Source organism: Dendropsophus ebraccatus, chromosome 4 (assembly GCF_027789765.1).
Source record: "Dendropsophus ebraccatus isolate aDenEbr1 chromosome 4, aDenEbr1.pat, whole genome shotgun sequence".
NCBI lineage: Eukaryota > Metazoa > Chordata > Amphibia > Anura > Hylidae > Dendropsophus > Dendropsophus ebraccatus.
The window spans coordinates 146,731,187-146,747,131 of NC_091457.1; the positions used below are offsets into that span (position 1 = coordinate 146,731,187).

The 15,945-nt window shown below is 40.7% G+C and overlaps 1 protein-coding gene across 12 annotated transcripts in view; it reads left to right on the plus strand.

Moving 5' to 3' along the window:
• RBFOX2 (RNA binding fox-1 homolog 2) overlaps positions 1-15,945 on the plus strand; it is a 142,965-nt gene that overhangs the window by 114,765 nt on the left and 12,255 nt on the right. For all 12 annotated transcript variants that reach the window (XM_069967377.1, XM_069967367.1, XM_069967373.1 and 9 more), the window contains 2 exons: positions 7,657-7,748; positions 11,832-11,904. In XM_069967377.1, coding sequence (XP_069823478.1) covers positions 7,657-7,748; positions 11,832-11,904 — 165 coding nt within the window. The remainder of the gene's footprint in view (positions 1-7,656; positions 7,749-11,831; positions 11,905-15,945) is intronic.

The window sequence follows — 15,945 nt, forward strand, 5'->3', positions numbered from 1 at the left end:
CATGGAGAGGGAGGGGTGGGGGAGTGAAAGGGTAAGCAATGCTGCAGTACTTAAAGGGGTACTCAGCAAAAAATGTTTTCTTTCAATTCAGCTAGTACCAGAAAGTTGTTTTACAGATTTTTAATTTTCTTCTATTTAATAAAAACTCAAGTCTTGTCAAGTCTCTGTACTTATCAGCTGCTGTAAGTCCTACAGGAAGTGGTGTATTCTTTCTAGTCTTGACACAGTGCTCTCTGCTGCCACCTGACAGGAACCATCAAGAGCAGTAGCAAATCCCCCTAGAAAACCTCTCGTGCACTGGACAGTTCCTGACAGAGGTGGCAGCTGAGAGCACTGTGTCAGACTGGAAAGAATACACCACTTCCTGTAGGACATGCAGCAGCTGATAAGTGCTGAAAGACTTGCAATTTTTAAATAGGAGTAAATTACAAAGCTATATAACTTTCTGACACCAGTTGATTTGGGGGGAAAAAATATATATATATATTTTCACCGGAGTATCCCTTTAGCAGTTTGAACCTTCCCCCGGGCCTGGTCTGTATGCTGAATGGTGAGTCTGTCCATAAGCTGGCTGAGCATGGAGGAGCAAGTGACAATTCTCCACCCACAGTGACCACTGCTGAACCTGTTTAGGTGTATGGAGCACACTGGGGGTGGGGCATGGTCATATGCTCCTCAATGATCGGCCATCTTATGGACAGACTCACCAGAGAGCAGGACAGCACTGCCTGTAGAAGGGGAGACAGATTTTTAGCTCTGAGGTACACACGGCACTGCTGTCGGTTAGTGCAATGTGTACACTTACTAATACTGTAAACTAAACAATGTTAGTATACAGTGGCCAACCCCTTTAAGTGCAGTAGTTAGTTTTTCACTGTTGGACATAAAAGTGTGTTTTTGTTTTTTTTTGGTAAGTTTATTTAGTTCCATTATTGGGTTAGTTTAATGTTTTGGAGCCCATACCATATGGATTTAACACATACAGATAGATATTTTTCCCTGATGCTATACCCTTGGAATTTCATCATGTTTAATGGGAATTTCATCATGTTTAATGTGACCTATAGTGCAGCTCCTCATCCTAGACAATGGGGAGCGGAACCTGTGGTTTTCATGCGGCTTCTGACCCGGAATATATTCTGGAGTAGACATTAAGGTCTAGATGTTGGGGTTTTTTAAGATCTATTTATGCTTTCCTTTATCTCTGTTTTCTAAATTCATTGTAAAGGTGATTTTTAGAGAGATTCTGGATATGTTTCAGTGGCGGCAATAAAGAGTTTTTGCAACTGCTAAAACCCGAAAGAACAAAAATTGGTTTGCAGTCTTCTGGGCTTTTAGTGATCAAAAGAAACTTTGTTCTTCATTTTTGCTCTTTCATAGTCATCTGCCACCCCTCTAGTTCCTTCTCCAGTTTGGCTTAGTTACTAACTACTTGTGAAGTAGGTAACAGTGAACTAGGTCCACACCGAAATATTAACCTCACATTGACATCCTAACCCGTCAGCTCGATGAACTGTTCTGCCTAGAAAAAAAAAAAAAGTAGTATTAAAGAAGACAGATTCACGGAACAGGGCTATAGGTATGTGGAGGCACCAAGGAATCGTTTTTTCTTTTGCCCTCTTGTGGTTCTTGTTTTGAGCATCATACTAAAGATGTAAAGGTCAGTAGTCCTAGTTTTCTGAGAGTAGATAAATAAAAGGTCAGTAAAGTTGAAGGTGATGACTTGAAATTAAATTTAATATTTGATCCTGGAAAGGGGGGGGGGGGGTGAAAAAAAGTTTTGCCCTTCTCTGACTATCCTTCCTTATATTGCATATGTCACACGGAATAGTTTCTGTTTTTTTTTTATAGGTAATATTGGACAAAGAACCTGATTTAGCACATGCTAGTTTTATAATCTATATTTAAAGGGAATCTGTCAGCACCCGGACCCTGACAGTGTTCTCTAGTCTGCAGTGCCCTAGTGGGCATGTTAACTTTTGATAATTTTTCCATGGTGTGAATTATGTGCAATCTTGGGTTTTCTACTGTAATGAAGAGTCAATGAGGAGTTGCGGCTCAGCATTTGTGCCGCACTCTAGTTCTCCTCACCCCTCCTCTCTCTCCTTCATGAATAGTCAATACTGCCCAGCTGCTTGCTTGCTCAGCTGTCAGTCCGTATCTGCCAATAGAGGACTGATCTGCAATCTGATATAGTTGAGCCTCCTAGCCTGTGTAAGAGCTGTGGTCTAGGTGTAAATCACCTGTCTAGAGACTAGCAAAAGTTTTGTCTTTTGGTTAGAGTCCCCTAATGGAAATGAAAAATAGCTTATTTTTTTTCTTTTCGTTGTTGTATTTTATATTTCAAAATGCAAAGCATTCAAAATCAAGTCCAAGTTACTGTTTTGCTTTTTTTTATAATTCTTTATTTAACACCAAATTTTCAAACAGGCTGGAGCCAAAAAGAGGAGGTAGGCACACCTCAGAGAGCATACAGATTGGGTACAAAAAGTGAAGGTCCAAGTTAGTTTTAAAGCTAAACTAATATCGACCTAATTGGGAATTCTTTACACCCTCGAAATAATACAGTAATTAGAAATTAAATATTTTTTTTTTCTTTCCGAGGACTTGAACCCAAAAAAAAAAAAGTTGCGAGTCTCTACATCTGTACTTAAAAGAGAAGTCCGGCGAAAATTTTTATTAAAGCATTGTATTGCCCCCAAAAGTTATACAAATTACCAATATACACTTATTACGGGCAATGCACATAAAGTGCTTTTTTTTTTCCTGCATCAAGGCTTCACTTCCTGGATAAAATGGTGATGTCACGACGTGACTCCCAGAGCTGAGCGGGCTCTGGCTGCTTGAGAGGATGATGGCAGGGGGGATGCCCAGTGTCCCTCCAGTGCCCAGTGTCCCTCCAGTGCCCTGTGTCCCCCTGCCCTCCCCCTCTCCAGCAGCCACAGCCCGCACAGCTCTGGGAGTCGGGTCGTGACATCATCATGTTATCCAGGAAGTGAAGCCTTGATACAGTAGTAAGTTCAGGGGAAAAAGCACTATATAAGCATTTCCCGTAATAAGTGTATATTGGTGATTTGTATAACTTTTGGAGGGCAATACAATACTTTAATAAAATTTTTCGCCGGACTTCTCCTTTAAGGGTGCCAGATTTTTTAAACCAAAGCCAGGAACAGAATATAAACCGAGAACAGGTCATGAAGAAAAGAGATTTTTCCTTTATTTATTTATTTTTTCAACTCTATTACTGGCTTTGATTTAAAAAATCTGTCAGATAAATCTCTATGAAAAGGCACCCTCACACCTAGGCCACAGACACAGGCTTGGTGGTTCAATTATATGTGATTGCAGATCAGTCCTCTGTTGACAGCTGGGTGAGCAGGGCAGCATTGAAATAGGAGAGGGAGGCAGAAGGAGTGGTGAGGTGTGCTAGAGTGCGGCACAAACACTGAGCTACAACTCCTCATTGACTCTTCATTACAATAGGAGATTGCACATAATCCACTCCATGGACAAATTACCAAAAGGCAACATGCTCAGAAGGAGACTGCCAGCTACAGCACACTGTCAGCATCTCATGTTGGGCCTGGGTGCTGACAGATTTCTTTTAAACACCTATACTAATTTTGTGTAAAAGTAACTTGCCTGCTTTTAAACTATATCTACACTGAGTTGCTGGCATGTGGAATCACCTTGGTAGCCATTGAGCACTTACCTCTACCAGTATCCTTATTAAATGGGTTTGATAGAGTGAGCTTTCAAGTCCGTTTTGGTTCTGTTCAAAGATTCAGGTTAGTGGGAATCTGCTGCACAACAGTCTAAACAAAGAGCGATTCACACTGATGGCTGTATGCTTATAATATTACATCAGCCTCCCAGCTATGGAAATCTCAGAGTAGAGCCAAAGATTTTTTTTTTAATTTTTTTTTTTAACTGCACTGTCCTCTTCTGTTATTTTGAGGCAGTCTGCAGTCCACCAGAATTCTCTTGTCACTTATAAAAGAACCAGCAGAAATGCTTTGAATAAATTCATCTTTTATATAAAATATAATAAGAATTTAAGAAACTCTGCAAAATATCCTGATAGTTTAAAATGCCTTTTTAAATACAGATGAGTTAAAACAGACTTTCAGCTTTACTGAGGGATCAGTTACATTGCCCATAGAAGTTTATGGGGGGCGGGGGCATACATGGCAGAAAGAGTTAGGGTCTAGAGATGAGCGAACCTCAAGCATGCTCGAGTCCATCCAAACCTGATTGTTCGGTATTTGATTAGCGGTGGCTGCTGAAGTTGGATAAAGCTCTAAGGTTTTCTGGAAAACATGGATACAGCCAATGACTATATCCATGTTTTTCACATACTGTAGCCTTAGGGCTTTATCCAAGTTCAGCAGCCACCGCTAATCAAATACCGAACGATCGGGTTCGGATGGACTCTAACCTGCTCGAGGTTCGCTCATCTCTATTAGGGTCCTATTAGACAAATTTTTAAGGATTACTGATAAACTATCGCAAATGAGAGGTTCTGGGAATGACCTGAAGTCGTTCACCATAACGCACGGAGCGATAGTTGTTAATTACAATTGTTGCTACGATCATAAACTTCTTCTGATCCCAGCAAAACAAACTAACCATGTGTACATTTAGTTAATGATTAGTGAACAGTTAACAATGATTTTTGGTCTGCTTAAAAGTTGCAATCAACGACATACAATTTTTTTTTTATCGTTTCTTGCATACATGCGAGAGTACTATTGTTTAAAATCAAATGATATAGCAGACACGGTCTTAGCAGATTTGTCTTCAGACCCTGATTCACAGTTTAGTTTGCTCAGTACTGCTCTATAATCTCCTCCAGGCTGCTGCTACTGCAGGAGGGTTTGCTACAGAGCGTTAGGGAATAGTTATGAAAATTTAATTCTCTTTTTGTGATTGATATTTTGCAAAGCCAAAATAGTCAACTATTTATATATTAGATATGACAAAAATATCAGAATCATATTATAATCCCTTTGTATATACCAAAAATCATCTAAACTCTTAGGGTACAAACCCACACACCGTATACACAGCAGATACGCAACAAATACGCAGCAAATACGCAGCAGATTTGTTGGTACAGATTTGATGCTGTGTTCAGTTATTTAGATCTAATCTGCTGCGTATTTGCTGCGTGTTTGCTGCGTATTTGCTGCGTGTCGCAGCAGTAAATACGCTGCTTATACGGTGTGTGGGTTTATACCCTTAATCCCCTTTCTAATTCAATAGATTTCTATGGTCAGTGTAACATGATCCCTCAGTGAAGCTAAAAGTCTGTTTTTACTCAGCCTTCCTGATTCTCCTTAGCGCTTAAAATAAGAAAACATGGGTGACCATCCTCTGCGTGTGGAATCTTACTTTGTCAAGGGGTGTAGACTCTGAACAAATACATTTTTCTGTAGAGGAATTAAAGTTCTGCAAAAATGCCTATATTGAATCCTAACTTTGAAAAAAAAATAAAAAATCCCCCTATTTCACCATCACTTAGTAGTAGACTACACTACCCAATTGCGTTTAACCAGTGGCGGTTTAGTGGAAGTTTTGAATAGTATCAGTACTTCCTTCCATAATTATTTGCCTTCTGAAACAATTTATGCAGAATACTAATGTAAATACATAAATTTTTGATATGTTAGAAGGTCGAAATGTGCAAGTTCAGGTACAATATTAGAATTAAGGTCAGTTTAAAGTGACTGTACCACCAGGCCCAGGCTGAAGCACTGGAGGCGGGCCGACCCACTCTTAGGGTGCCTTCACACGTACCGTATTGCTGTGTTTTTGGTGCGGTTTTTACATGCGCATTTTGATTTTCACATGATCATGTGAAAATTAAAACTTGCATGTAAAAATCATACCATATACATGTGAAGCTACCCTTAGTGGTAAGAAACTCCAGCCCCTCCATGACGTGACTCCATTAGAATCAATGAAACCCTAGAGGGGGCTAGGGGCTAGGGTTTCCTCCCACTAAGGGTGGGTCGGCCTGCCTCCAGTGCTTCAGCCTGGGCCTGGTGGTACAGTCACTTTACGCTTTTGAGGTTTGTCCTCAGGCACTTGCGCCCCCCCCCCCCCCTTCCACAGGTGGGTGGATGAGTTTTGTCTGGTGGGGGTCTTGAGATTAGGGCTCCCTTGTCCCTCCAACTCTCTGGGCCACATGAAGATAGGTGATAAAGCTGCTTCCCTCAGTTTAAACACTTAGATGCCATAGTCTGTGCTAACTGCAGCATCTAAGTGGTTAATTAGATGGGAGATAATGCCCCCCCTACCCCCTCCACATGCACACACTTTAAATTCCAGTTAAAATATACCCAATATCTACATCATTGTAAGCACTAAATAGAATTACAAGCCTATGAGACATTGTCTGGATTTCCCCAATGTAATAGTAGTATTTTACAAGCCCTGCCATATAAATATTACACTGCAGACAGATAAAAATACATTGCTTTGTGTGAGTTTTAGAAGTGTTATTTCATAGGCATAATGGTTGTTTTATACGATAGCTACAACCTTAAATGCTAGTACGTTTAGGCTGATTCATTTCCTAATCATTGTTATTGTGCTGATTATGATACGGCTCTAAGCCCCCATAGTGTTACAGCTCATTATTTAGCTTCCCCCTCATGGGTGTTTTTTGCCTTCTGGACCAACATTGCCATAAAAAAGCTGAACTGGATGATTAATTTTAGTTTTTACTGTTGTTATTGCCCTTATAATTAGATATAAGGTACTTGTGGGGGGGGGGGCGCAGGTATGGATAGTCTCACCCCCCCCCCTCTCTTTTCATTCCATTTTTATCCCAGTTTTTGACAAAAAAAATGGTAATCCTCTCTATCCTCCCTCCCAATTCCATCATTATCCTGATGCAGAGTAGCTTTATTGCACCTGTCACCAGTTGTGCGCAACACTTAACCTTAGTTAGTACAAGTGTTTGAAAAGACTAATAAATAATCTATAACGTTGTTAACTAATGCACAACCTAATCCTTGTATTAAAAAAAGTAGCAACTATAGAACAAATGCATGTTAAGTAGCAATATATTTTTTAGAAAGTTGGAGTTCCCCTTTAAATACTCTAATAACACAAAACTGATGTGCTAATTTATGTTCCATAATATTACTGTGTGACAAATGTGCACTGAGTGGCCATCTGCGTTATACACTTTTTTTTTTTTTTTTTTTTGCCTTTTGTGTTTATATAAATATCCTGAACATGTTGTTCTATCCAGTGCAGATAGTGTAACAAATACTTCACATGCCCTGGTTCTTTTCATAATTTTTTTTTTTTCTCCATACTTTCTGATTTTAAGTTCTAACCGTGTGTTTCATAGAATAACATAAGATACTATATATATACTCATTTAGAATCCATTAAAAAAAAAAAAACACTTCCAAAAATGCATGAAACGATGTTTGCCTATTAGTATTTACCCTGACTCACAAGCTAGATGTATCTTAATTCTTGAAACCCAGCGTTTTTTTTTTCTGCCTGCTGAAATGTCTATATAATAATGTACAGGATCTATTAATGCATAATTTCATAATTTTTAGTTTTTTTTTTTTTTTTCTTATGTTGCTAGAAAACTGAACAATAGTTCTAACAGCTCTCTTTTATAAACAGGGTGGATATGCAGCCTACAGGTACACTCAACCAGCTACTGCTGCCACAGCAGCCACCGCCGCTGCCGCAGCTGCTGCAGCCTACAGCGATGGGTATGACTTGGTTTAAACTTTTAATATCAGTCTAAACGAATGCTTTATGGAAACCTATTTCAAATGTACAAGTATCTATGAATATGTGCTATTTGAGAGATATAGACCACTTCCCATGTGTCTGCATTGGTTTGTTAACCTGTTGCCCTAGGGTCTGACCCACCTTTTAATCATAAACTAAGATGGGTCACCAATACTTGGTTTAAGTGATGCTGTCACCGCCTTTACTTTTGCTTCATCAACAGTGTCAACTGGGTGGGGTTTCGCAGCAGTTGTGTCCTATCGTCTGTCTGGAGGGAGGACCTAGCAGTCATAAAGCCACGCCTGGTTGACACTGTCCACCAATAAAATGAAGCGAATTTAGAACAGGAAGAAGAGGCAGACAAGTGTTTATACAGGTGTGTGTGTGTATATGTGTGTGTGTGTATATATATATATATATATATGTGTGTGCAGCATCTAAGCTTGGTGATGGTGCAGAGAACAGCACATAAAGTAAGGGGGGGGGGGACCGTATCACTCAAAACTGCAGTCTCTTGATCTGTCCCATTAGTATTGGCAGTTGGTTTCCACTGCACATGCAAGCAAGGGGGATTGTGGGAAAGTGTTGAGCTCTGTTGCATGGCAACAGCAGGGAGAGAGAAATCCAGGAAATGATTCCCCTTGCCCTTTCTCCATGCAAGTAACTCCTCTGGCCCAGATTCCGCCACTTACCTCTGGCCAAATTTTGGTCACTTTGTGAATAGACACAGTTGAACGATTTGAATCACTATTTCAGATTCATCATTGCCTAATATGCTTGGAGATCTGGCTGAGGCTGTGTGCTGTGATCGACACCGGGGAGACTTTCACAGTGAAGTTGTTAGGCCTCATTCACACGATCCGTGCCATGATCCGGAGGAGGCACGGATCCCATAGCAGTGCAGCCCCCCCAGCAGAGATGACAGGAACAGAAGCGTAAATTGTGCGTTCCTGTCATCGCATCTACTACTCACCCATTTCCCTTTGCAGGTCGGCTTACACACGCTCACCGCAAGTGGACTGGACTACACTGCGGGAAGAAGGTAGCGTGGTCCAGGCCACTTCTGGTGAACATGTAAGCCGACCGCCACGGGGGAGTAGGTGAGTAGTCCGAAGCGATGACAGGAGTGCACATTATGCGGCTGGGTGGGAATCTGTGCCGCAATCCACACTAGGATGTGTCCTATTTTTTTGCTGTGGGGATCAGCGGCACGGATCGTGTGAATGGCTGCATTAAGTTTAATGGTTCCTAAAATTGTCCGTGGTCAGGGATGCATGAACACTGACAACTTTACAGGACATGTGAATGCAGCCTTAGACTAACCATAGTTGTTCCGTGTTTCTTTCTATCCATTTTTTTGCTGAGCTCAGCGATTTATATTGGTTTACACAGCATAAAATTAGCAGCTTGAAATCTGCAGCATATGTTTACACGTGAGCAGAATTTTTAATACATTTACATTGGAAAATGTCATTTCTTTTTCTACAAAACGTTAGAGAGAACAACCCCTTTAACTTTAAGAATAAGTCAGGTGGGTGATTTGAACTGTCCTATATGTGATAAAGGGAGCTAAGCTGGGCTATGGGATTTTTACTGACGGGACTCTGAGGAGAGAGTGTCCTGATTACTCCGCCCACACGGGATTATTGACAGCTCAGTGTATTGTTGAACATATAGAAAAGGCTGTCATTCATTCTGTGTGGGCGGGGCAAGCCGCACTCTTGTCTTTTTCTTAGGAGTCCTGTCAGGATTTTCTTTGATTTTTGGGGCAGGATTTGTGGGTAAAAAGCTAAGTATAAACCTTGTTGCAGGATGTGGGAACCACTCAATTTTTAAATCCAATAATCTAATAAGGATGTGTTAAAAGTTCCCCTGTCAGCAGTGTACAAAAAAGGGGGGAGGGGGCTAGATAGGGCGGCTTATCAGGATTCTAGACATGCCTTTAGATCTGCATAGTCCTTTCCAGTACCAAGGTAAAAAGCCTTGTTAGTATGCAAAAGGGGCTCAAAAGTCCAGGGGGTGCTTCCCAGTGTGGCAGAAGCCCAGGTAACTTCTATTCATTACCTCTGTATCTGCTTATCCAATTTGACTAATAGCAACTAGATGATGAAAACATGTCCTGGGCTTGCCTGGGCTTTTACCATGCTGGGGAATGCCCCTGGGCTTTTGAGCTTCATTCTTATATTAACAAAAGATTATATCTTTGCACTGGAAAGGACTATAAAGATTTAAAAAAAAAAAAAGTGTCTGGAATCCTGATGAGGAACCATGTCCATATATACTCAATATATTAAGACCACTTTTTGTTATGCCACAACCTTTTCTAAAAATGCTTTACTCCCGGTCTGTATGTATGTGTATATATCTATATCTTTCTCTATCTCTTTACCTATATATTTTCCAGTTTTTCATTTTTCAAGAAATGTGCAGAAATTTCTTTCAGCCTCACTTTCTCCTTTTTACATACGCTTTCTAATCCCTTGACTTCCTGGAGGCACCTTTTGATCATTTTGTCCTGATAACTGGCTCTAGGGAGACCCTGGTGGTACCAAACATCCATTTAAAGGTGTTTGTATCTTTTATATTTTCATCTATTGTTTTAAAAAGCAGACAAAAACAATGCCTCTCATCTGTTCAATCCCCAGCAGATCCAGAGATCCTTGAAAAATGAGGACACTGTGTTCTTTGAACCTTTTAATGCTGCTGCAATTTTTTTTTGTACTGCATATATCTGATCTGTAGATCTCCAAGGCAGGATTATGTTGCGGCAGTCAATTCCTTCAACTTGATGGCTTTGTTGTTCCTGTGAGCTGACTGACTAATGGTAAACGTGCATATTCATTTCCTTTTAGAGCCCTTTCACTCTCTACCATTGTGTCTGCACCAGGAAAGCTCCCAGTATATAAATGTGGCCATACACCTTCGCTCCCGTCCTCGCCCATGCTCTCCAACATTCAACACTGCGAGCATTCCTTTGTTCTCTACAGGGAAGGGAGGGTTAAGCTAGAGCTCATCTTGCCCAGAACTAAGGGGTCTGGTTGTGATTTTTCCATCATGCCTGACCCTTGTCTCCATTGAGGGGTCTCTCTACTGGTCAATCATCCTCACACAGTGCGCTGAAAGGCAGAGAGCCGCGACTATTCACGGGTGGCTCCCCGTCCACATGACTAGTTGCCCTCTCTCTCCTGGCCTCAAGCAGAGTAATAAAACTTTTCCCCTTTTTGTAAAGTTACTGCTTCGGCTGGTAACTTCGAGGAGCTGCACAGTAGATCTATACTGTGCTGCTGGGAACCATATCGACCCCGATTCGCTCATCTCTACTACTGTGCAGCTTCGCGATATGTGCCGAGTCCATCCAAACCCGAACGTTCGGCATGTGATTAGCGGTGGCTGCTGAACTTGGATAAAGCTTTAAGGTTGTCTGGAAAACATGGATACAGCCAATGACTATATCCATGTTTTCCACATAGCCTTAGGGCTTTATCCAAGTTCAGCAGCCACGGCTAATCAAATGCTGAACGTTCGGGTTCGGATGGACTCGAGCATGCTCCAGGATCGCTCCTCTCTACACAGTAGATATATACAGTGCTGCCGGGAACCGTATTTGCACATATTGGGGAGCTGCACAGTAGATGTATACAGTGCTGCAGGGAACCTTGTCAGCAAATATTGGGGAGCTGCACTGTAGATCTATATGGTGCTGCCGGGAACCATATTGGCACATATTGGGTGTGAATGACTCCCAACTCCAATTAATCAGAATCTCTTTATTTGTATCCTGGCTGCCTTCATTGCATGGAGAATCCCTGCTTAGGGGTCTCCAATTGGAGCAGTGAGCTGTGTTGTATTTGTATTCATTATAAAATTAAGGTTGCAACATAACAAAATGTGGAAAAACTGATTTTTTTTCTGAATCCTTTTTGAATGCGGTACGACTGTGGAGATAGAGGGAAAAATGGGATAAATGCTAGAAACGATTAAGTTGTTTTTGTTCACAGTCGGGAACCATAAAGCTTACATACAAGTTGCTGCTACTTACATTGTATTGTTTTCCTGTACAGATACGGGAGGGTGTATACAGCTGACCCATATCATGCCCTGGCCCCTGCTACCAGTTACGGAGTGGGAGCTGTGGTAAGTAGAACATTTTAAGCCATATAACTAGGAAAACAACACTAGAAAAACTATTTGATACCACTTTTATTCAAATTTTTTTTTTTATTTTGAATTTCATTGACAAAGTAAGTCCTCTTGTTTGGATGCATTGGGCTGGGGAGCCTGTGTATGTATGCAAAGTCATTTTAAGAATTGTAGTTAAAGGTGTTTTCCAACCAAACTTTTTTTTTTACACTGCCCATTAAATTTACTGCCCTTTCATATTTTTTATGTAGAGTGTCTTCTCTCACCTGTAACACCTCCTTATAATGTACTTCCTGTTCCTGCTGTACACTCTAGTTCAGTATTCAGCCAAACCTATTACCCTCCTGTTATGTGGGAGCCTCCTGTTAGTGTGGTGGGCTGCATTATAATCTAGAAAGCATAGCGAGGGTGGTGATCTAGTTGGCTGAATTCCAGGCTAGCCTGTACAACAAAATCCTTTTCATTAAAACTTATTAACCAGCTGAAAATAGGTTTCATCATCGTAAAAAAAACGCAATGTTCCCAGAATTATAGTAACAGTATTTATGTATCTGTGAATGTTTGCACTTTTTTTTAACTGAGCTTAATTGGTCTATGTTAAACACCTCCTATACGGAAGAGAAAAAAGGAAATGCAGACATGTTTTGGCGTTCCATAAAATTCTTATTCATGGCATAAACAATGCCATATATAGATATTGCTTTAGATTTTAAGTGGAGCAGTATCTTCATTCCAAAGGAGGATATTTAGGTTGCAGATGTTAACATAACAGGTGATGATGATCGATGAGCTTGGAGAACTTCATGTCTCGGACGATGTCCTCATAAATAAGAGTACAGACGCTAAATTGGATATTTTTAAAAGCGCTGTAATTTTTCATTATGACCTGTGAATACCTTATGGGAATAATATAGAAGATACATAGAATTGTAATGAGGGCAATAACAAATATATATTTTCTAAGGGGGGGGGGGAATGGTGACGCACTATAAAAGGAAACTGGAAACAGGGGCTTATGGCCAAAGAGTAAAACAAACCCTAAAATGTTCTGTAGACTCATAAATAGATCACTGTACGTACCAAAGGAAATGAGTTTTGGAGGGATAAAGTATACAGTGTTCATCTTTGCCTATCTAACTCAGGAAGAAGCGCTTTAACAGATTAAAATAGGCTCTGATCGCTAGGTCCAGATGGCATACACCCCCGTGTTCTTAAATATTAGAAATAATATGTTTGTCACTGTACTTAATTCTTTTAGGATTCTGTAATGGTAGGGTCTGTTCCTCAGGACTGGCACATAACAAATGTGGTTCCAATATTTTTTAAAAAAAGGAACAAAATAAAGGAAGCGGGGAAACTACAAGTCTATTTAACCTCTATTGTGGGTAAAAAGTTAGAATTTTTTTATTTTTTATTTAGAGATGCTATAGTGGAGTATGTCAATGAGAATATATGTGTAACATCCTAACTAGTGATGAGTGCTACTCAAACATGCTTGAGTCCGATTTTTGTGCTGTATCCATGTTTTCCCAGACTAGGGCTGCATTCAACAACTTCAGCCACTTCTATTAAAATACTGAACAATAGGACTCGAGCATGCTTGAGTTGCGCCAATCTCTAATCCCAACATCATGGGTTTATGAGGGATTGGCCCTGGCATACTAATCTATGCAGCCCCTGTGAGGAGGTAAGTTCTAGGCTGAATCTGGATGAATTGTAGGATTCTACACCATTTTGTATAAAAGATTGACACAAAATGAGAATGATTGGGCTGGGGGGGTGAAACTGGCTCAATGATGGGAAACAGCAATCCAGAGGATGAACCATTAATAACCACCCTCTGTTAGTAATAGGGGTACCACCGGGGTCAGTATTCGGCTCACAGAAAAATATCCCTTTTGTAAAGTGTGTACAGTAGATAACACAGAAGAGGACAATGTTAAATTAAGAAGGTCTCTGGGTAAGTTGGGAGGAGCTGTAAAATAGTCTGGTTCAAGGAGGCCTTACCCTTACAACTCACTGGGCACCATTTTGCAAGCTTTTTATTTCATATTTATTATTCTTGCTTTGAAATCAGTTTTCAAAGTTCACTCAGGACAGGGGAGATAAGGGCTGGAGACTAAGGTGTGTCAGGCTGCTTCTTTGATGGTGTTTTACTGTGAGGTAGCAGCCTGCAGTATGTAAAAAATAAGCTGGCAGTAGAAATAAAACTAGGCACAATTTTAAAGCGATACTGTAACCACCAACCCCCCCCCCCCCCCCCCCCGCCCAACCGCTAGTACCATCCATTTGATGACAGTAAGTCCTTCCTGGATAGGTCTTTTGAAATGCGCCCAGTGCCTTGGTCAGGGTTAAAAATTATCTTTTAATCTGCAGCAGCCTAGTCAATGAGGCATGGCATGACCAAAAACTAGCAAAGGTAAGGCAGGTCATTTTACTGTGTTAGCTGGTCAGTGTAAATTTCCTGAAAGATAACCTGAAGATTAAAAACTAATAAGTAGGGTTTTTTTTATCCCCCTCCCTCCTTTTTGTTTAACAAATCTTACAATGCAAAGCCATTACAGATGAGCGTGACTCAAGCATGCTTGAATCAGATCGCTCGGTATTTGAGTACAGACTGCTGACAATGTTGGATGCAGCGCTAGGGAGCCTACGACCCATATTTTTTTCCAGGCCTCCCCAGGGCTGCGTTCAACTTCGTCAAATGCCGAAAAATCCAACTCAATGATGCTCGAGTCACGCCTATCTCTAAAAGCCAACATAAAATTATCTACAGAATCTGTATTTCTACAGAAACTCATTCCACCCACACTTACTTGAAATTTTTACTCCCGAAATTTCTTTTCTGCCCAGTAATACAGTAATACCAGTTGCACACCAAGAGGTGCTACAAAGAATTGCACGCAGCAGTTAAAATGACTTATTGAAATACAAGAATATTTTTTCTTATGGACTTTATGCAACTCTGCATCAGTTAAACATCAAATAAGAATTTGTATGCGATTGTCATGTTATCTGCCAAGCGTACAGACCTCATGCATACCACACATGCCTATGTCTGCATGCACGTCTCCACAAATCCATCAAAACTTCTTTGTAGTTTTTTTTTTTTAATTGGATGAACAAGGCCAACTTATTTTTAGAAAAGACAGTGTGGTCTTTGTAAAAAAAAAAGAAAAAGAAAATTGCACTCTTGACTCGTAAGAAAATATATGCTAAGCAGGCTTAGAGATGAGCGGAACTCGAGCATGTCTGAGTCCGATCATTCAGCATTTGACTACTGGTGGCTAAATAAGTTGTATCCATGTTTTCCCAGAATCCTTAGGGCCGTATCCAATATCTTCAGCCACCAGCAATCAAATGCTGAATGATTGGACTCAATAATGCTCATCTCTAACAATAATCAATGTAGCATTGTATGTACAATTTTCCATCACTTCAAACCCTTCAGTTGTTTCTGCCTGGCATGTTTTTCTTAACCGGCGTGAGGGAATGAGATGCCGCCAGATACCTTTTATGGTCCTAGATCATGAGAAGGTTGTTTAGGGCGAGAGTTATGGTAAGAATATCCCTGCTTGCTTGTAACATCTCTCTGCAACATTTCAAAAGGTTTTTTTTTTTTTCTTTTTTCTTCTAATGACAAGAACGCTTAAGACCAGAGTGTCGTTGTTCCTAATAGAAAGCAGCAATGTTTGTCTAATGCTGGATAAGAAGAGCTTCTGCGATCTATGCTTGCTACAGTTGACTGTGCGCTGGAGATGAGCGCTCTTTATTCTGAACATCGACACTCCTGGTTAAAGTGTACCTGTCATGATAACCCGCTGCTGGATCAGCGACTAATTTTTCTGTTAATTTGCAAGTTCAAGTCTCCTTGGATACCAACAGGCAATGAGACCGTAATAGATCCAGTGGGGGTCGCGCATATTATGGTCTTATTGCATGTTGGTATCCAAGGAGACACAAACTGCTGGATTAAATGAGGAATTTGCCACTGATCCGGCAATGGGTCAGCATGACAGGTACACTGTGTGCGTG